General features: G+C 38.4%; 1 protein-coding gene across 1 annotated transcript in view; it reads left to right on the top strand.

The window, feature by feature from the left end:
* Positions 1-23,249, top strand: part of LOC108672345 (rhoGEF domain-containing protein gxcI) — a 58,262-nt gene that overhangs the window by 25,660 nt on the left and 9,353 nt on the right. The window contains exons 2-3 of the mRNA XM_018159990.2: positions 8,047-8,274; positions 9,644-10,065. Coding sequence (XP_018015479.1) covers positions 8,059-8,274; positions 9,644-10,065 — 638 coding nt within the window. The 5' untranslated portion in view covers positions 8,047-8,058. The remainder of the gene's footprint in view (positions 1-8,046; positions 8,275-9,643; positions 10,066-23,249) is intronic.

Below are 23,249 nucleotides of genomic sequence, written 5' to 3'. Positions count from 1 at the left end.
GGAACAAATTATCAGATAAACCTGCTCCACGTAAGCGCGTGTGCCACATTCAACATATGCACGTGTGACGCATTCAACATATGCACGTGTGCCACAAACATGAACGAACGCCTAGCCACACAGGTACGTGCGCCACACGCCACATATAAGGCCTCTGTTATACTCGGTTTACTGAGCCACATGCGCCCCCTCACTACAGAGGTATGCCACATCACACACCACACACACCACAACTACAAGCATTACACAGCCCACATTCATCTTCTACCGCGTATAATGCACGTTTTCTACGCACCACACGGACACGTGCTCCACACCACAAACTTGCGATGTCACTACATTATGATGATGTGCTGTTGCCATGTCAAAGCATATGAACGCTACGCTGTTGCCATATCTTCACATACGAACGCTACGCTGTTGCCATATCTTCACATAGGAACGCTACGCTGTTGCCATGTCTTCACATAGGAACGCTACGCTGTCGTCATGTCTTCACATAGGAACGCTACGCTGTTGCCATGTCTTCACATAGGAACGCTACGCTGTCGTCATGTCTTCACATAGGAACGCTACGCTGTTGTCATGTCGTCACATAGGAACGCTACGCTGTTGTCATGTCTTCACATAGGAACGCTACGCTGTTGTCATGTCTTCACATAGGAACGCTACGCTGTTGTCATGTCTTCACATAGGAACGCTACGCTGCTGTCATGTCTTCACATAGGAGCGCTATGCTGTTGTCATGACACCACATAATGATGTTGCGCTGTGCAAGGCCGCGACATAGGAACGTTGTAAGTAGCATTGAATCTCAATGCGAAGGTCTCGCTTTCTCTCTCTGTTTTAAACTAACGCACTAAGTGTTCCGGTTGATATTACAGTCCACAAAATTGGTGAGAAAATGTTTAGCCTAAAAAAGTAATGGTCTTAGATTTCCCTGATACGCGATAAGTAAAACCACGCACTATTTTAAATGTGTCCAAGAGAGTTACACTTAGCAATCTATCACCTTGGTAGACATTGTTCTTAATATTAGAAATTCATGTGTAAATATGTGGAAGATTTCTTCCTAATCACATCAAAGTGTATGACCCACTCGTTCGTTTTAAATTTAAGGTTAGAGGATTTAACGATGACATGCATATTTTATCTACTCTATAAAAAGCGACAGGAGAGTATCGTTTTAAATCCTACAATAACAAGAACAAGTACGTTGATGTGAGCACCCTGAATAATTTTAGACCGATATTCACGCTGAATGTATTACTGTTCATAAGACCTCACGGCAGGATTTCAGAATGACGTTCACGCTGTAGGTACATGTTAGTGTGGAGCGTGAGACCTCGCAGCGGGAGGGTAGGGAAAGGCCAGAAGGGCAGGCGTTCCGGGCATCCGCCGTTGGCAGGATGCAGATCGTTTTCCGCATCGATCCTACCGATTGAGTGACGCGCTCCTCTTCCAACGCAACGGAAGGGAAAGCCTTTCGCGGCACCGTTGCTTCTGTCACTACCCTCATCTGGGACCGTTGTTGATGCTAAGGCTGTTTTTTATCCTCATTTATTGAACTTTTTTCAGGTGTGATTGCATTTACTCTCACGAAATACATTTTATAGGTACTGATACTACCCTCATTTGAGACCTCTTTAGAGCTGTCGCTGCTTCTACCGTCATATAATAATGTCTTAATTTTACTGTCTTCCTTTTTCTATAGTGTGGCTGTTGTTACCTTTACCGTTATCCTTAATGCTATTGGAATTTGCTATTACATGCTTAATTTAGTTCGAACGTAATGTATTTCACATACACGCAGGACTGTTACTGCACTTGGGTAGTTGTGTTCAGCCTCTACGGGATGTCGTTGGATCTGATGTTATTTCCTCATAGGTAAAGCGCTCTTTTGTTGTTATTCGAAATAGGAGATCAGCACCACTTAGCTTATAATAAATAATTCTTTATTATTGCACTGCCTTCCGCTGTCAAGATGGAGTAGACCTTACGTGTTTTGACTGTACCGAGACTAGACCAGAATGCCTGTATTGTCAATAATATGTCACTGGAATATTATAGACGCTCAGAAGTTTTAAGAAGCAAATCGATGATGTGTAATATAAGATTTAAGTAGGAAACAAATTTTTAAAAAGAATGTACAGATCAAAATCTATATTATGAAAGAGGTTAGTTCATTCGTTGATTACTTTAGTTTCTTATTCACTTCATTTCTATTAACGTGAAAAAATTATGACTCTCCCTTGGCAACGATTTGCTTTGTTTGCTTATTCACCGAGTACATAAAATTCACTAACAATCTCAGACTCAGAGAATATTTGCTCTTTTCATGCTTTATAATTCCGATGCTCAATCGCGGTGTCGTGGAATTATTTCCTCCTGTTTTCTCCTGTAACTTCCTTTACTCAAGCTGCATAAGTTCCTGACACTCAAAGGTACATATATTTCCAATTACCTGCACAACGCATGGCTGCTGACTTGCGCAACCTGAACTCACTATGCGTACCTGCCACCATAATTCTCACACGCACCATAGATCCCATTATATGCTCCTCCCAACATAACTCATAGGCATCATAGCTCACTTAGGCTCACGGGAGCTCACATCTCGTACCTGTAGTCAACTACACGCACATCACTCCATAACTAAACTACACGAATCATAGCTCTTGTTCACTCAGCTCGCACCACATTTCACTTACACCCATAAGGCACAATTCGAAAGTTCGCAAAAACACTCCTGACAACGTAGCACGTTTATACACACCATAGCTCACTTACACACACCACAGCTCTCATACGCCCACCAGACACCATAGCTCACCAGCGTCACTAACGACTACGTGGGACTGAGCTAGTCGTCATGGCAGCCAGAATTCCTGCGGTCTCCTAACTACCCAAGAGCGTAGCCCGACTTCACCTGCCTGCTGCTATGTCGCTTGCTCGTGAAGTGCCAAATGTACTGCATTTTCCGCCTCATTTCCTCGTGCATGTCCTCAGATTGTGCAGGTTTTCTCTTGTCCTGTCATGTCACGTATGTCATTATTGAGCAGCTTGCTGCCGTTCATTTGGCTGCATGTCACGTATTCTCTGCAACGACGTGACTGCTTTCCAGCCGTCTGCACTGATCTGATTATGCTCGAAATTTCTCTGCTATTTGCGACAAATTCCGGAACAGGAGCGCTCGGGTTTGAACATTCAGGGTGATAAATTATTCTTTGTTTGCCTATGCTTAGAGCGGGCGTTTGAACAGGTAAGGGTGCCCGTCAAGGATATCGATACTTTGTTTATACCGCACCTTTAGGGTGAGGTGTCGGTCTCCTAGTATAGCCTAAGTATGTAGACAAAAGCGACTACTCCTATTGGCACAATGCGTCTTTGAAACATAAACATCCAGCAATGATGCAATTGCATTGTAACACGACCTCGTGGGACGATTCCCTTGCCTTCAGCTATGAAGCATGAATTTTTTATGTTGATTTTATGTATGTCCTTCGGTATCAACTGCAATTGCGTTTGACGCTAAATTCTTTCATGAGGCTTAATTAGTGCTGCGCATTCCATTTAATTTAATTGATATTAATCGCCGAAATACCACGTGATAGAAATGGGTCAACGATATCTTCCTACGGCTTTTTATTCTATGAATATTACCCAGCGATTGTTCTCATGAGTTACCAGCGGCTGGAATACCTCCAAGTTTGTTAAGCCTCCCTATTTGTATCCCTCACACGGTGCTATATATATCCTGCCAAAGTTGCCGAGCTCATAACTTCGGCAGGATCGTAACTAAGAGCGCGCCTAACTTCCCATCGGAATTCTTATCGCGCCTTGCACAGGCGCCTGTTATGCTCACACGCCTGAAGTACGCAACTGTTCCCGTTGTTTACCACTAATTACTATATCTTCTCAGATATTTTTGCCTCTAAGGCAAGACTTTAAAATTTCACTGCTAATGGAATGCTGGTAAAAAAATTGGTTTTAGAGAGTTGCTCCGCTATTTTTTAATGAAGATTTATATCAAGCGCGTGATACGATGAGCTTGACGTTTCTGCGTGTCGGTAGAGAAGTAAAAAATGAATAATTTATTTTTTAATTTAAAGTCAAACTCTCGCGCAATAAAGTTTTTTCTTCCTTCAGTTTGCAGAAGTAAGGATGAACAAATTGACAACTTCTCAAAATTTTCCATGAAACTTCAGTTCCTCATTTAACCCTTTGACCTTTGTCTAAGGATGCATTTACCGCTAATGTAATTCAAATTCAAAAGCCTTGTAACAATAATTGCCTCCAGTTTACAAACTGTTACGTTATTTCATGATCTTCTCGAATAGCATGCATGGTTGCGCGTTTCTGTGTGAGACCGATGGAACGATATTTCATGAATCGGATGGATTTGTTTCAAACAAATGTGTTAAATTTCAGCGTATTTTTTTACTCAGCGTTACAGCAAAATCCTATATTCAGTAAGAATGTTTTTTGGTATCACTTCGATGCATTTGATGGTTTCATTGTTTACTACTTCATAATCTTGGATGAAACAATTCAGCACTATAATGGTTGCGTATGGATCTGAAATGCTTTGGAATATATTGCAAAGTTTTACCTGCTATCACTATCGTTAAAGCGCAAAATATTTACCTATGCATTCACTCGTTTATAATAACAAACCTTGTGTTCTACTTTTTTTGTTGTTGGCTAAAATTAGTGGAAATTTTTAATTTAAATATATATCATTCGTCAAAATACATAAAAACTAATATGAATTTTTATTTGAAAATTTTAGTTGGTTAGAAATATTGAGAATTATCTATTATCTTCTGCTGCAAGCCTTCAACGCTAATTGAATCGTTATGACAACTTTTTTGTGTGCAAATTTCACTTGAAATATTATAAATATTATACATTTATTCATTGAAGAACAATCTCAACATAAACTTCCTCATTCAACCATTTATATTTAACTCTCAATATGATTCGTGTATCAGAGCCTGGTAGCCTACTGTACAAACAGTATATCTCCTTTAAAAAAAGGATGTCTTTTATATTACAGTTACTGCTCAAAAGTCATGAAAGAAAACCTGCATTTCAATAAAAAACTGAATTAAGGGGCTCCTTTCTTATTTTATGGGGATTGATTCGAAACGTGTGGTAACAGGTTATATGGTATGTAATGTACAATGTAACTATATAACTGTTCGTTGTGATTGCTAATAAACTACTTTGGCTAAATAAAATATAAATTTGATAATTTAATTTGTCCTAGGATTGATTTTATACATAATTTGTAACAGACGTTTATGAACATTCAAGTTTAAATGTACTGAGAATTAGTTTCTATCTCCCATCATATAATTTTTCGATAATAAATATTTATATCTTGTGGAAAGATTATACTTAATAATATTCATAATAGAAATAGCTGTGTCCATAATAATGCACAGCTATTATTTGCAACCTTCAGTGTAGTCTGTGTAGACTGCTCAAGCCAGGAAACGACCACGTACGAAACGAAATTCATCAATTGGGAAAGGAACATCAGGATCAATTCCAGCTCAGCCAGCTGGTCGCGATAATGCAACTATTGATTAATTGATGAGTGATGACACACGCTTTGTTTTGAAAATTTCGGTGTGTGTTTATGTTTGAAAGTGTCACGGAATAATTCACTGTGAACATTTCTCTAAGGAATAGTTTCATTTTTTCCTTTGTCAATTCGCAGTTTTGCAATTTGCTTCTTAGAAATATTCAAATAAGTCATGCGAGACGGAACAATTGCCACTGTTTAATGGCAATTAGTTGATAATTTATCACGCGTAAAAACAGTTAACACGATAATTGGCATCCATATTACTATCATGGCTGTTCTGCTCCTAAAGAGTTTCTAAATTAACGGTCATTATTGCGGAATTTAGTACATTACACAACGTATCACCGAATTTCACTGAACATCCATGTATTCGTTCTCTCATCTTCGAGCGTTTATCTTGGTTTTTACCAAGTTTGTGACTCACCTATTCTTCCAAAAACCAAATTGAATCACGTTCAGTACTTCTTGCGAAGTAATCAGAATCATTTTAGAAATTCTTGTGAAGGTCCAACAGCATCCAGGGCTTAGCATTCTGAGCTCTCATCTTTTTTGCACTCTTTTCCGCGGTGCCGCGGGTTGTATGACTCACCGGCGACCGGTTTTTGCCCGGAATATGCTGACATGTACGCCGTTTTGTGCAAAATTTCGCACTGATTCACCGACACAAGCTTCATGCGCTAATCGGCTCTTCAGATATAAATAGCCAGGAAACATAAACAGTTGTTGTTAATAGCCGTACATTTTGAATATGAAAACAATCTAGAATAACTTTAAAAAAACGTATTCTGACTACAAAAATAGTAAAAACCAGAATTTACTACTTCAGACCTGGAGCTAAGCTGTCAGTAAAACTGATGAACTCGCTATTTCTGCCGCCGAGAACTTCTCCGCAAATCACCACGCGCTCTGCCATCCTGATAGTTTTTCGTCAGTGGCTATCTGCTTTTCGGAAGTATCGTGTCTCTTAGCATTTTTTTTTTTTTGCTACCAATCCTCAATTTTGTAATGATTGAGTGTATGTCTGTAGTGGGGCTATGATATGCAGTATCCGCTTGCTCTTTTTTCTGGCAAGTTGCTATCGCACCGTGCGTGCGAACTATCACACGGCTCTCCGTATTCATTTTACTTGTTTCGCCTCTTTGTCTTTAGTCTGCATGTATTGGGTACCGCTGTTTGTTGCCATTTTTCAGCACGTCGGCTAGTGCTCGACTTTAAAACTTGGGAAAATATATTTTTATCAAACGTTTTGGCCGCACGGTCCTTACCATGACTTGGGCTAGTAACGACTAAGTTATTTTTGCAGAGGCCCCTTGAGTTTGTTTTTTGAATACGAACAAAATAATACATATATACTGCAAAAGGTTTGTCATACTGGCGTAAAAAATAATCCATAAAATTGTTAGAAGTTTCGGCCGTGCCACGAAAAGCGCACGCATGGCAGTGATTGCGTCATGCCGTGGCTGCTGATCCTCTCTCTTCTCCTGCGCCGCTGACCTTAACCGACCGAACTTGCCTGTCTTATTTGGTGTGTGTCCTGAGGCTGCTTGGCGATATCTGTCAGTGTGTGTGCTATTACGATGTGGTTCATCGCTGTGCAGATTTGATTCGCATCATCGCTGTGCATCGCGAGCGAAAAAGCTTGCAAGATATTCAGGAAAATATGCTTATTAGAAACTTTCAATAATTTATACTTATTTGCAAATGGAATCGAGAACAAAAACGCTTGAAATAAGCAATCTTTCGTTAATATTCGATTGTCACATCAAGCCCTCAAAATTTAAGTTCACTATTCAAATAATTTCGTATATCATCGCAATTGAACGCAAGATACTGAAACCCCTTTCATTAGCAATTATGTATTGAGTTGAATGTTGAATGATGTTAAAGTCCAAATTGCAAATAAGTACCTTGTTTTGAAGCTGCATTATAAAAAACACGAATTCTGATCATCACTTGTCTCATGAAAGTCAATATCTGGATGATCTGCGAATTGAATTTTTTTGTTGAAGCCTTGAATAAAAATGTGATAATGGATGCAAGTTGACGTGAATATTCGAGTATTTGGTTTAGAGTGGTCGAGGGGCCGTCGTTGAGCTCGCCAGTCGCCACGCACAAAGTTTATTGAAATCAATTACTGAACCTGTAACTTTGCCGAACAAAAACCTGATTTGCGTGTAAACTCAGTTTCGCAAACATGATACATGTATTGCAATTGATTTAATTGATCACAGAGTGCGTAGTTTTCTATCTTTCATGTTGAGTGACGACTTACTGTCACACTTTCATACTTCTGATAGAATTGATGACCTATTACATTATAATTTTTAATAAAAAATTATATAAAGTACAGGTTTCCTTACCCATTACGATTATTTTTCGTTGTACTCATCCGACGTTCGCAAATTGCTTTTGTTCCCTACAAATTCTAACGAACTTATTCTCTCCAACAGCCGTTAAGGACGATGAGTGCCACAGAAGTGGAAATCGGAGTATGGGTGGACGGCAGCCAGAAATGGGTGAGTGGAGTCACCCGCCGCACCACTTGCTACGACCTCATCCGTGCCCTGCTACGCGCCCAGAACCTGCGAGCTACTGACGAGGATGTCATCAAGTACATAATCGTCGAGAGGTGGAAGAAAGTCGAGCGACCTCTGGACCACGAACAGCGCATACTTAAGGTCGGTTATTGGTAGTGCCACGTCAAGTCAAGAGAACTAGTTGAAATTCAATAGTAGGTACTAGAACCTAAATATAACTGGTACGTCCGGAGTTAACTGATACGTAAGGGAACTTCTTGTCCTTGAAATTTATATTTTAGCAAACTTGGACGTCAAGAAACTCGTACGTTAGGAACTTGAACGCCGTGGAAACAATTGTGCGCCAAAGGAAACTTGAACGTCCAGAGATCTATTTCATCAAGTTTCGCCAAGGCCAAGGGAAAATGTCACTTGTTATTCCCTTTTCTACTTACAAAAGAAATTAAGAGTCGAATGCAGATACTTTATCCTAGCTTTGTTGTATAGACTCAAGTCTGACATCCGTAGTGTACACAAGAGCTGAAGCCACCAAGCTATGTCCATTCTAACTCCCCGATAGAGATGAATACTTATTGAAGGCCGGAAATCTTTTTAGCTAATTGGGATTGGTTCTTTTAATTTTAGAAAACACTAACACAGATTTATTTGTAGCATTTACTCGCCTAAGAAAATTAGCGAATAGTGCATCGTTCAAATGATGAACGATTGAAATAATTTCTTTCATTGCTTAACCAACCAAACTGCCTTTTATAAACATTGGCCTTTATTGTTTTTCAACTCCTTGCAGCGTTGCAAATGCTACTATGAGCATTATTTGATGTGGTTGTGCGTAGGCAAATGTAATGTTTGTTTGTGTCTGAACCGACTGTAGCTACATTTGAAAGCTCGATTGTACGTAGAGTCAGCCTTACTCATGCGGACAAAATATCTAGGAATTATCTAGATAATATTTAAAGCGCTTAATCATCGATCAATCTGGCTCAAAGTAAGCACTGTGAGCACGTTGATCCGCGACGTAGCAATGTGAAAAATTTTTGTACATTCTAGTAGGAACGAACCTCATCGATGCATGACATCGGAATATCGTTCTATCCCTGCCCTTCTTGGTAGAATATTCCCATCTATCAATCTGATTAAAATTTTGAACATTTATTTTTGATTAGACCACAAAGTTGTGCATCACTTTTACATGCGTGTTTGTACAAAAAACGCATTCTCTAGATACCTTTGAAGTCGGTGCTCTTTACTTGACGTTTTTCTTCTCATTAATTGCTCAGGTTACTGCAGTTCTTGCGTGCTTGCTATTCGAATTTGCAGCTACAATACTCTTTTTTCGTTTTGTGTTTGCATATAGTGCATAACTATGCGCTAATTCTTACGTTGCACAAAAATCAAATCAACACATCACGTTTTTCATCGTAGATGGATTAAATGAACAATATTAAGTTTTATCGTTGCGTGATCCAAGTAGTTTTTCAAAATTTTGAGTTTTTTGGTTTTAATTGTGCAGGTGTGGAAGTCTTGGGGTGAGACTGTGCACCAGGTTCGGTTCAGTCTACGTCGAGGCCGAGGAGATTCACCCGAAACTGACGACAATCCAAAAAAGAAAAATAAACACATCGACCAAGATTGGGACAAGAACAAAGAGAATGATGCTAATTTAGATGGAAGCCTGGACGGAGCCGAATCTAGTTGCGGCAGAAGCGAACGCAGTCGCCGACGCCACAAAATGCGACAATCGCGACGCGAAGCCACGGCGTGTCTACAGCGGGTGCCTCCTTTACCGCGACATCGAAGTCCCGCCCACACGACGGAGCCCGAAGACTCTCCCCAGCCGTTGTCTGATGACGAAAGTGACAGCCGGGACTGCGGGACGAGCAAGCATGCAAAACCAGAATCTAGGAGACCGGCCAAGGATGATCCCCGATACAAGTGAGTACCCACGATTATTTTTTGTCTCCTTTCTATCATTCTTGCTTCATGTGAACAATTTTTTTCTAGCATTTTCGTGTTTAATCATTCCAAAAAAGTGATTTTGGGAAGTACGGTACTTAACGTCTCATATTGATATTGACATTGAACCTTTTCTCTCTAATTCACCTTAAGGAATGTAATCTTATTCTAACTCATCATTGCCCATATTGAATGAGATGCCCCATACGCAGGATACATATCTAGTTCATGGATACTTATGGCCGTAGTCCTATTCTGAATACTAGTATAATTAGGTTGCTATTATTTTCTTTGAGTAATGTGGATTTCGATGTTAACTGCGGATCGAAGGAATGACTCGATCAAAATTACAAAAAACATCGAGTACTTCATCTAATGACTCAAAATTAGAGATAATAATTTTTTCGTTCACTTAATTCGGAGACTGCTCCTGAAGTTGCCTCTTTCACCGCCGCGCGTTCGCGTCTCAAATAAACGCAGCGGAAGTTTTTTCCCACAAACTTTTTGTTCTGTCAAGAAAATTCCCACGAGGTTGTGAACATGACCCGAGGGCGCCACTCTCTTGTCGCCCTGGGCTCTTAACCATTCGTGGCGGGATCACATTTGAGTTCAGTTATCGTACTTTCTTGTTGCCATTAGGTCTCAGCAATTCTTGTAATCGGGAAGTGCTTCCTAAACATGGAAACATAGATTCTACTAATTGGATCAAAAATTCAAAAAGTAATTGACTTACGGGTTAGCGATGTAATCATTTTGAGTATCTGACTTCTTAATTTATCAAATGTTCTCATGCTCATTAGGAGTGCTGCAACGATCGTAATCTACCTATCATTAGAAAGATGATGTGTTCTTGACAATATTATTATATTATTATCTTTATCACCGAATTAACAGCCCAATATTTATATAAATGTTTGATCGTCCTTTTACATCTTTGGAAAGTCCAAATTGATACACTTTAAATTCAAACCACGAGGGGCTGAAGTTTAAAATTTCACTTCACGGTTTCAGGCAGATATCGTCATGGGTCATGCATCCAGTTCTTATTTCATTGCAAGCATCAAGAATCCCTCAATAACTCGTTCTAATGGGAGCCTTTGAGCTGTGGTTTTTGTGGTACGTCTATAAACTTAATAGCGTCTTAAAGTTAAACCTCATTTTGCCATCATCCTTCGAGCGATTGGATTAATGGTCAAGCTGCCTCATTATTCTTAAGTGGTCCAATTAACTATGTTTTTTCGATCCTCAATTTCCTTCGTTGGCACTGTGACGTTTTTACTTGGGATCGTGTCCGTAGTTGCAGAATCAAACTTTCGTTTATGCTGCAAACCTTGGGCTCTGGTGCGCAAAAACCATTTTGAATCGACGTTCATATATATTCTATAAATCTTTTCTGATACGTGATTTTAAATAATATCGAAATGCATCATCTAGCCGTTGAGAAGTCACCGGAGAATATTTTTTTAATTATTTTTCTTTCTAGTACTATATTATACAAAGTTTCTGTTTTTTTCTTCTAGTGCTACGACGGTCTATTACCTTACTAGAAGTTATACTCAAAAAGTATTGAATCATAAATCCGTCAGCAAATTGTGATTAAAGATGTGTGCAAAAATTTCAGCCGCAGCCTCAAAGTATGAACTTACGATCCTCGAGCAACTTGCGGTCAGCGTGCATGAGGATTTGTGAGAAGCATGCCCAGGCTTGCACCTTCTCTGACCTGGTCGACCTTGGCGAGGTCGCCTCCTGCTGCGTGTTCACATTATTAAAATCAGTACAAAATATCCCGTCAAGCCAAGACTAAATAAATCTATGTTTGTCTATGGCGTGCGGTAATTAAGATTCGAACCTGAAAATATTTCAATATGTCGCAATTGCGACATTGTAAACAGTTTTGAGAATTTCGCGTCTGTATACCTGTATCCACCTGAGTCCATACGTAGTGTAACTCTGCTATGTCCAATCCTCTGATGCAGTACTGGAATCTGTCTCCTTTAGAAAAACTAATTTTGTGGCTGTTAACCGTTGGCATTTTTGTCCCGAAAAATTTTTTTTATTCTGCGAGGCAATCCCAATTAATGGGGAAAATTTGTTAGCTTAATTCAAACAATTATTGTAGCGTGAGTGTAACATGAACCGTTCATGTTAAACTCATGAGATATATCGGAACTTGGACATATCTGTTTGATATGCTGTCATTTCTTACAGGGAAACTTACGAGCATTCTTCGCTAGGCAATAAAATTTTGAATCTGTACTTAAAATTCGGGATTTCGGTGTTGAATTATTCACATTTATCTATGCACGCTTTCTTTTAAAAGGTCATGTAATGACATCATAAACTGTGGCATCACTAATTAGTAAACAGGGTATTGGTTATGTGTTTGTGCAGGGTATTGGTTATGTGTTTGTGAGTGCGGGCCTTTGGACTCCTCATGGCTACATGGCTTTGGTGCTCTGGCGAAAAGGCCGTCTAGCCGTAAAGCATGTAAAGTTCTTCAGGTCATGGTCATGTGATGTCGCTGAAACTCTCGTATGCTACTACGCCTTGCCGAACCCTTGCTTGTTTATGGCCGGCTCTACGCCCTAAACTCTATTATGGATTGCGCTTTGTTTCCATTCATTGAACATTAAGCAAGTGCGCAATGTTGTCAACTGCTTTGTGTTAAAAGCAAACTCTTTCCATTCATTAAACTCCTCAGCAAACAAAGTTCGCTAGGTCTATAATGAACAATCATGATTTGTTGAACTCTAGAACAAGAATGCAATACCGTTAGATCCAAAAGGGTATCAGCGAGCTGTTTGCGATTGGTGAACTATTAAGCAATTTCAAGAGATCGTTAAATCTAATACGGGTATCAGGTTACTTCAAAGAGAGATAAAGCTTTTCGATTACGGTCGTTCATTAAGTTGATGCAATCCTGTGTCTGAAGTATGTGTAAGCGATGAAGCTGTGTTATTCTATCTTGATCTTCACTGCTTCGTCTTTACTTGCGAAAGCGGCTTCGTGCGAGAATAATTGGAAATTTTATCTCTGTTAGGGCTTTGAGATTTTATTATTCCTTGCCTGTACGCTTGCGTTGTAGTAGATTTATTTCAATGATAAATACAGTGGAACGACTGTGAGAGAAATACTTTTTATGAAGTGATGTTTTTGTTTGAGTACAACTCATTTCTACTGAAATTTTCGAAACATGTTATGCTTTCATCAGTTTCTTTCTAGCTGTAAGAAGCAGTGACATCTGGTTTAAACCAACAATTTACAATCTTTAGCAAGAAGATTAGAAAACTGAAGCACCGTCAAAATTTAAGTGAAAAATTTTTCAGTAAACAATCTACATGCTGAATTCCTGAAATAATATTATAGAAGTAAAATCTACATTTTCAAGGTTATTCCTGTCGACTCACAAGATTTACATATTTAAAAAATCTAGATTGAGTCCCTTTATGTACCGTTATTTATTCAAGAAGTGCAATCATCGAATTCTAAATAGTCATCGTTTCAAATGAATTTAAATGAATGTGCTTCAAAAAACCCGCGAAAAACATTCATACTTTTTATCTAATCATTGAAACTTTTTATTTTTATCTAGTCGATATTCAGATTATCCCAATCAATATTTTCAGATTCTCCTTATCAATATCCCAATAATCAATATTCATACACAACGGAAGATTTTCTTGCAATAATATCAGCGCGTTAATTTTGTACTTCTATTTATTTATTGTAACTTGAGTAGAATGCCTGCACAAAATCATTACAATCATCTGATTGGTTTCCAATCAATCCCAGAGACCGTAAATTAACAACGAGTCGAGTGACCATTACCGCGACTTGATGTTTGGAGAGAGTCGATCTCTTGCGCCACAATCTTACTTGTCGAAAAACATATAAATACAGACTACGTACCATTGACGATTTAGTTTAGTGTCTGCCAATTCGCCTATAACGGATTTTTTGTTAACGTTATGTTTCATCGAGAGCTATGTGGTCTGTGGGTCTTCTAAGCTTTCGCTCGTGACAATTTATTTAACCTTTTACGAGAAAAAGGTAGCGATTTTTTATTATATGATGCAGTTTCTACCTGAATTCATTGATCAGAATATGAAACCATTTTATCTGAGTTGTGATTTTTAAAGCATTGTTATACACGTGATAAGTACTGAATTTTGAAGTTCTGTGCTTTTCTTATGAAAGTTCTGGGCGTCTACGGTGCTTAAAAACCATCTGCGTTCAGCACACTAATTGTTTGAAACTCGTCTGGATTACACGCATTCACTTAACTTCATGGTTACAACAAATATATACAAGTTTTATAATTGTCTTTCAGTGTGATAGTTGCCCGCTTTCGTCCTTATCGAGGTAATTAGACAGTCGGCAATGAAACTTTTAGTGGCGGTAAAGTTGATATGACCACTTCGCTGTCTACGTATACTCAGTGACTGATTTACGGTGTTTCAACTTTGAAAGGTGACTCACAAAAACAGTGTTCACTTCAGTACAGTTGTAATGAGTTGGACCGTTTCTGTTAATTACACGTTACTGCTGGCTACTTAGCTCCGATACAAAACTTGCACTGTTTTCTTGCGTAAGTTGCATTCAACACATCTGTATAAAAGTAAATGGCTGTACAAACCTTTTTACTGTTCGGGAACCGTGTATAATTTTGTGCACCAGTTAGCTATTGCATTGAAATTTCGTTTTTTTTTCCAATTCATGATCTTTTTGATGGTCGAATGCAAGTCCCTGATCACGATTTTGCGGTCGTCAAGCAGTTTATATAATTCTAGGTTTGTTTGTACTCGCCCTTACTCTCAAGGAAAAACAGTCATATGTTTAAAAAAATTTTCTTGTAAAGTTATATTCCGGGGAGTGCTTAGATAGCAATAACCATTTCACTTGCTTCTGCATTATATAAATGTGTACTTTCAAGTAGATGCCTGATTGTAAACTTTTATATTATTGAAAGGGAGGCACGCTGAAGTTTCTTATCTTATAATGGCATTGAATCATTTTAGCACCGAACATAGGAAGCCTCGGAGTTACCTACCGTATTTGATATTTTTATTTGCATCGGTGCATTGTTAACAGTACTGAGTTCATGTTTAGAAAAACTCTATTTAAAGAATTTTAAGAACCTCTAATTGGGCAATTGCCATCGATAACTGCGTAAAAATTGGACTATTTGCAAGAGACCAAGTTGATTGATAGCCTTTCAACGGTATTGGCATTCTTGAGAGGGATATCGAGTCGTAATATTTATGTTATGAAAAATATTTGGTTGGAAATTGTGTGCAATTGCAGTCTAGAAAAAACTGGTTCTCTTTTAGGCTGTATAGTAGACTCATAGTCTCAAACTTCTTTATAAAAACGATCTTTCGTTTTTTGCGGTGTATTTATTTTTATCTTTAACAGCTTTCGATTTTAAATTCTCGTCTCTAAAATTTATGTCCATCAATAATGTCATTCTGATCACGCTCAAGTATTCTCTCAGTATCAGTTAAAATGGTGAATGGATAAAAAAAAGCCGATGGTGACACGGCTCTTGATTTTTAACGCAGAGTTTGCAGGAATAGACGTTTTCATTATAGATCGTTAATTCCAAAATGGGTCTCAAAGACGGGAAAGTTTCAACCTACATATGTACATATGACTAATCCTATGCAACGTAATTGGACTGGTTCGTGTCATTCATACTCTAAAGTACGGGCAAGACTAGATTGGGATGTCTGATGTTAAGTTATTATTAAGTTATTATTTGTTCATTGAAGCTTCTACAGAGTTCCTAACTGAAATCACGTCTCCACTGACTTTACGAAGCAATGAGTGGCGGAGCAATGAGAAATGAACTACACTACGTTACCCGGAGAATATGTATGCCGATTGTTATCTGTTTTCTTGATAGCAACAAGCTTTTAAGAGTGCGAGGCTGTGAGGAGCTTGGGAAGACAGGCGATAGACAGTAGGGCTATTTGGCCGGGTGAGCACTTTCTCTAGCGTGACATTTGGTCGACAAGCGTGAAGTTGAGCCGACGCTGCTGCTTTCCTGCGCTGAAGTTAGAGCGTTGCAACGCTCTGCTGCAACCGTGTCTTATTTCTGAAGCCGCGCTCTACTGTAATCACTTCTAGATTCGGACCGAATAGAGCTGTAGAAGAGTTAGAATAACAGCCTTCCAATACTAGACTATATTGGTCTACTGCAATTGTCATTCGTTTATTTGGACCTGTTTCCCTCTATGTGAACTGTTCCCACAATTTAACTTCATTTGAAATGATATGATAACATAATTCTCAAGCTTCAAACACATGAAAGAATGGGAGAAATATTCTTTTCAGGCGATTAATTCTAGTTGTTTCAATTTTGACAATAAAGAACGCTGTTTTTTTCTCTTTCCCATTAGAAAGTATTTGGGTGCAGTAAATTGATGTTTTGTTACCTTACCACTCATAATTTACGGTACTAATCTAGTTTAAGTGGCCGCAGCGTAAACGGCCAAAAAATCGCACGTTTATTATTGAGACGTGACGCGACTTTTCACGCGCTCCTTGTTTCCTTACGCTGCTCCACGCCAGCCAACAAGCGGACAAAAAAACAGTGAAAGTGCAATCGATTGTTGAGGCCTGCGTTGTCTTAGTGTCAATTTCCTTGGGACAACAGAGTTCTCTGTTGTGAGGCCTGGGTGCCTTTCCGTCGCTAAGCTTCGAGTCTTACAATTGCGATGAACTGCGTCAAAATTCTGTGTTTGAATGGCAATTGCCGGAAGTCTTGATGTGTACTCTGCTCTTCACTTTCTTTGTTCGAGCTTTGCAGCCCTTCTCTCTCACACCATGAAAAGAGCTCAGGTGTGTACTGCCCACAGGACTGTGTGCTATCAGCGAATGACCGTTCTAGAAATTATTTAACGGCATTCCTTATGCTTAACCAGTTTAAGAGCTTTCTAATTTTAAGTTTATTCTTAATCTCTGTCTCGATTCATCACATTTAAAATTGTTCTATTTTTTAGTCGATATACTTTATATTACTGAAATTGTGTATTAGAAAGTTGGTGGAGCAAACCAACAGCGACACATAGCGTTCACGTGGGTATTGGACCTAGACTTATTTCGTAATTTCAACTTGCATAGATTAAGAAACATTCAAAATTATTCGTGGATAACACACATTTCTAAGTATTCTTTCTGCGTATATCTAATTACGCTTTCATTGAAAATTTATTTCGCATAACTACTGCTTTAAGTGATTTGCCGATAAATGATTTCAATTGAATCAGTGGGCTACATTCATTAATTCAATTCTATTTTTCAGAATCTTCTCTTCAATAACATACGGGAATTTATTCACCAAATTACATGTATATTCATAATGACGTCATTATCTTCGGAAGTTACCGTTACGCTGCTCTGCGGGCGGCTTACCGTTATTGAATACGGTTTGGGGTATGTCTTAACGATGAATACATGGATAATTTACGCTTCATTCTCTAAAGTGAAGTAATAAAGAGGTATCCGCTGACGTTGAAATCTCCCCGTGCAACTTCAGCGCGGTAATCAAGCTCATCAGTCGGCGTCCCTGTACAAGCCGTGAGAAACTGGCTGCGCCTGAGGCATTACGCAAGCTTGCATTTTTGATCACTTAGTCTCACCAAGACTATAGGTAGAAGAATGGACGGTTAAGTGGAACGATTCGTTCTTAAAATACCATTGTTTTAGAATTGGATGCTTCATTTCTATCAATGCCTATTTTGCCACATTTTGATTACATTGCGTTATGATTTAAACATCTGAAATCCTGTTCATGGTCCCGTCTAATTAATGGTCGATTTCATTAGAAATATGATGTTGTATAGCCGTATTTTGATCTACTGATTCTCTTCAAACTCTTTTCTGTAACAAGCAAGTTCTCCTTTTATATAAACTATAAGATCTCATTTTACGGCAGATGAATTTACGTGATGAATTTAAAACACTATTTAATATTAAAATAATTTTTTCAATGTACGCCATATAGTTTAATAAACTCCGTTTATCTTTAATAAAAAAAATATGCGATTTTGATTATGATAACTGATAACTAAATGAACTGAGTTTTGAGTATAATTCTGCTCATGTATATATGTCAGTGATGGATGTGAAAATTTTAAAAGATTGTTACTAATTTCATCAATTTTTTCTGTATTGTAATGTATGGTTTACTTTGCATCCATTGTTAGTCTGTTTTCAATGGTAATGAGTACATATTTTTCCGTGATGCATCTTATTTCACTGATATTTACTGCTCAATTAGTTAGCAGCGATTCGATCCTCTCCTGATTCAGTTTTCAAACAAAGGCATGCATTAACAATGAATAAAACCTTCAACGATTATAAACATATATGTGATGAAATTTTAAATGTTCTCAAGTTTCATGTTAGTAGTGGTGATATTTTCGTGAAGTTTGAAGATAGATTTGTGGGCAGCAAGTTGGCCGTGTTAGGTTGCAGTTACTGAACATGCCGACACACTTTCTCTTTCACGCCCACATACACGTTATGAGCGTCTGTAATTTTCGGCTGTGGGAGCAGTTACTCATTGTTGTGTCGCCGCACGTGATGGATTGTATAGCATGTTACACTCGATCTCTAAGGGGCTTTGGAAAGCGTCAACGCTTTAAACACGCGTATATTACCAATTATTTAATTTCTCATAAAATTACATAACAAAATTAGTTGTTTCAGATGGTAAGCCATTAATTAGTATTTAACGATAGTTGATACAATGCTGCTTTATGAGCTTGATTATTTACTTGAATGAATGTTTTGGGATTTGCAGTTCTCTACTTTGAACCGTTTGTTTCTCTGATGAATCAGTGATGAAATTATGGAATTTCCATATAATTAGCAATTCAGTGCATTGAAGGTCCACCTTTTTTGAACGTTTAGTTGCTGCATAGTTAGGTTGGTGCATTCTTCTTATCAAACATTTTGTTGGTAGACTCGAAAAACTAGTTTCAAGGGCCTATTAATGGTGAGAACTCACTTGATTGTTAATGAACAAAGAGTTTTATCACTTTCTATTGTGACGCTTTGATGCCGATCAAATGTTGTTAATTGAGAGATCGTGCGTGACGGTGTTTTTCGAGCGTGCCGGCGCGTCGGTGGCTCGACATGTCAACTTGACGCTGCAGCGTGCGTCCGCCAGTAGCGGTGCAATGCACCCCTTTGCGGTCGGCCGGCATGACTCCGACTCACTCCGTTATGGCTACTTGGCCATCAAAGGTTCGTTGATTGAAGTGTATGGGTTTGTCCAAACGAAAAATTTAGTTGTAAGTAAACTAAGTTACATGTAAAGATCTTTGTCGTATTGTAGGTAATTTGGAACAAAACATTCGGTTATTTTGTTTCACAAGCAATAAGATTGAGATGTAAGGGAATAGATTACATATTTTGCCATAAGTAATTTTCGTTGAATTTATCTCTTGTATCGTTGAAGGTAGCTTCTTTATGTCTGATAAATCCGGGATAAAATCCCTCAATTCCACTTCAGTTTGTTGGAACTATGGACTCGGCGAACAATTAAGCGTCAAAATCGAGCAAAGGGAGGATTAAACTTAACTATCAAGTCCGCGTACGTGCCTTCCTTTGACCATTTCTTTAAAGTTTAGAGCTACTTTTCGCGTCTAACCTAGACGTCCGATGTCAGTGCTTTTTGGCGACCACTCCATTTATTTACTTACCTGTTCAGGATTCATGCCTTAAAATGTATTCGAAATCGTGCGAATACAAGAATAAATTTTAATGTTATTCTTTCGGTCGTGATTTATCATCATTGTGAAGGTAGCCTTGGGAAAAATTTCTCTTCTTAGATTTTATCGGCATCAAATTTTATAACCTATCATTCGTTGGTTCTTTATAACAGGATTATTGTATCCACCGTGCTAAGGACACTTTCAGAAGGCCCGTACTATCGAAAGATTTAACCATATTTCATTATTGTTACTTAATAATGTAACCCTATCTAATTTGGATGTAATAGACTACAGTGAAACGGTTATTCATGGTGTATAAACACAATAGGATTATTCCTAATCTGCAATATTCTTGTAAGAACTAATGTCTATATCACTTTAAGAAAAATTTGCTTGTTTTTTTTCTCTCATGACATAAGACGTCCTATTTATTCAAACTCTGTGAAATGAGAGTACCGTTTGATTAAAATATCTTGGAATTTTTGACATTTCCTTGGATTAGTAAAGAAATTGTGGTGGTTCAGTGTGGTGGATATAGGCCTGGCATAAAAACACTTGGTGGACGTTTTTTTAAACACCGAATCCAATAGGCCTTATACAAGGCTTAAAATTCCCAAGCCTGTTCCTTAATTTGCCGATGTTTTTATTCAATGGTCTTGGAGCTTGAGCGACAAACTTGGCAATTGGTCAGCATCAGGGTCGGAGCTAAACTAAAATATTAGCTAAATAGAAACATGCAGTCTGATTAAGCCGCATCCAAGCCCGATCACTGCCTGATAAAGTTAACACGCTTGATAGTCGTTTACACTAATGAAGATTATGGCGGTTAAACCGTCGCACATTCCCATGTTGTGATAAGTGCTAGAGGCCAATTTCACCAGCTCGCCATTCCATAGCATAGATGATGACCGCGCCTGGCGGGTCCGAAGCGTGACGGAATGAAGTTCTTCATTCTTGCTCGAAAGTTCATCCTTTATTAGAGCTGAATTGTTTAAGAGACTCCTTAAATGGGAATTTCCTGTATGTCCTTATTAGGATGGGCTAACGAAGAACTCTGGCCTCTCATGCCTAGATATCCCGATGAATTTGTGCTGCAATAAGGCTGATAATTCGCAGTTCTGTTCATCAGAAAAAACAGGAATTATTGAATTTTTCGTTTCTTATATACCGCTTTTCGCCTCGATTTATTACATAAATATTCCTAATAATCTAACTATCATTCTGAACATTCAAGTTGTGACATCACTAGCCTGCAGTATTGGCTTTGCCCTCTTGTCATTATCATTTTGTGATGTTCATCAAGCTTGGGTATTGATCTATAATCCTAGGTATATATCATTATCGATCTTTCGATAATAACATGTTTCATACAACGAGGCACTACCATGGTTTTAATCATGCTCCTGTATGTGCCATTCATCGTCAGTTTTGAGGTTAGGTTCGACCTGGGCAGGTGACGCAGAGGTAGCGAGTTTGCTTCGATGTTCACCTTGAACACTCGCTTCCACTGAACATTTTCCTCGGGCCTCTGCACCTGCTCACCTTAAAAATAATATTGTATAAACACAAATTTAAATTTCTGTTGGAATATCTATTTCTTACGGAACCGTTTCTGAAATTGATATTAATATGTTTCCAATTAATGACCTATTTTACTTAAACCAATACATTACCATTGTATAATTCTGCTGTGACTGCAAAACCTTGAAGTTGTCGCCTAAACAGGAACCAATCTTTTTTTGGATTATTTTTTTCGATCGAATGCTGGTGAGATGTGTCATCATTTAATAAATTTGAAAAGTGTAACTACAGCGCAATCAGCTCATTTTAGAGTATCACCAACTTCATTTAACATTTTCAAGCGATTGTCATTCAATGTATATCACCAAAAATTAAAATGTTGAACTATTTTTTCAACAGCATGAGAAAGTGGTTTGTGTGTCATACAAAATAAAACGTAAAGCAACGTTAGAAGGACTTGGGCAGTCGCAGACTTAGGCCAAACTTCGGATTGCAATGAAATTATGCAACCGCGGCTGACCTCTTGCCGATGATTAGGTTAGCCCGACTCGTGAAGGCCTTTGGACTCTAAAGGAATAGGTTACCTGAAATTGCCTGATGACATGGACCAAGTAAGGTAGCTATGTGCTCTACTTGTGCAACAGTTATTTCTCTTCAGTAGGTTTTGGAGTGACCCAGATTTTGTAATTATAATTAGAAATTTTTCAAGCTTTGCTCGAAAACCCTTAGCTATTTATTAATATTTTTTTGCATTAAATTTTGTAAGTTTTCTAATCTTGCCCAAATCTTCTACTGTGATTTTGTTTGACAACTCATTGCTCGTCTTTTCTCATTTCCCCGAAAATACCCACTTCAATTTATGGTTTAAATTCTTCGGTAGTTATAAGAATATAAAGAATTTGGTTAGTTCACGAACTGCAACGTTGCAAAATAAGCCGCTCTAATCGTTCAAGGCCCATCGGCATTTTGGCTGCGTCGCCAGTAGATGGCGCTTAGTTCGTGATAGTGCGCGCTGCGCTGAGTGCGACTGCTCACTGCTCCATCGTAGTCAGTCGAAGAGAAACTGTGCTCGGTGTAGGTTGGGTTGAAAAATATTGTATTCTTTTTCGAAGACGCGTTCGTGAATTATAAATACGCTTAATTAATTATTATCCTTATCTAGCTTGATCGTTTTTTATGTCGGAAATTACGTTTTTTAATTGATACTGCATTACCTCTCTTCAAGTGTTCGGAAATTTACTGAAATTAGTTTTCTTTTGATGACGATTCAAATTGGAATTTCTGTAAAAATTTCCTATCTTTCCTCAATGCAAAATTTGTATAATGTTTGTGTGTTTTCCATTAAGGCTTTTGTGTTTCAAAATGTGTGATACCTCCATCCTTAAAAGTTTCTGCGAATGTAGCTAAGAGTTGTACGAGGTTTCAGGTTGTCTCAGTCTCACCATGAGTTTCCACCATATTATCAGTACCTAAATGATTTTTTATTAGGTACTTGTAGTTGTTGTTGGAAGCGCTTTGCCTTTTTTTTACCACTTAATGGCTCTTCATATCTTAATAATCTTATCTCTAATGATCATCTATCTTGTTGGTTCATAATAATCTAGAAATTTCATGGCAAGGTCTTTTAACCTTCAAACACTGGAAAGAGTACGATTGAGAAAATTTACTGTAGGCATAGCTAAGCTATCATCTACGTCTACATCGACTAGCTATGCTAGCTAATCGATGTTGATGCTACTATAGACTGTAGAAGGCATTAATAGTTAAGCAAGCAATGCCTGCCTATCTTTTTTAGTATTCGTTAGTTGAGGAAGCGCTGTTGGATTTAGAGTTGGAGGCAAGCAGCTGTTGGCTTCCGGCATGCAGCTCTTCAGTCTTCGCGAAGTGCTAAGTCGTGTCGTGCATTAGAAGCCTTCG

The sequence above is a fragment of the Hyalella azteca genome, unplaced genomic scaffold (genome assembly GCF_000764305.2).
Source record: "Hyalella azteca isolate HAZT.00-mixed unplaced genomic scaffold, Hazt_2.0.2 contig8139, whole genome shotgun sequence".
NCBI classification, from domain to species: domain Eukaryota; kingdom Metazoa; phylum Arthropoda; class Malacostraca; order Amphipoda; family Hyalellidae; genus Hyalella; species Hyalella azteca.
The sequence above is the reverse complement of the archived record's forward strand: the minus strand, read 5'-3'. Positions and strand labels throughout refer to the sequence as shown.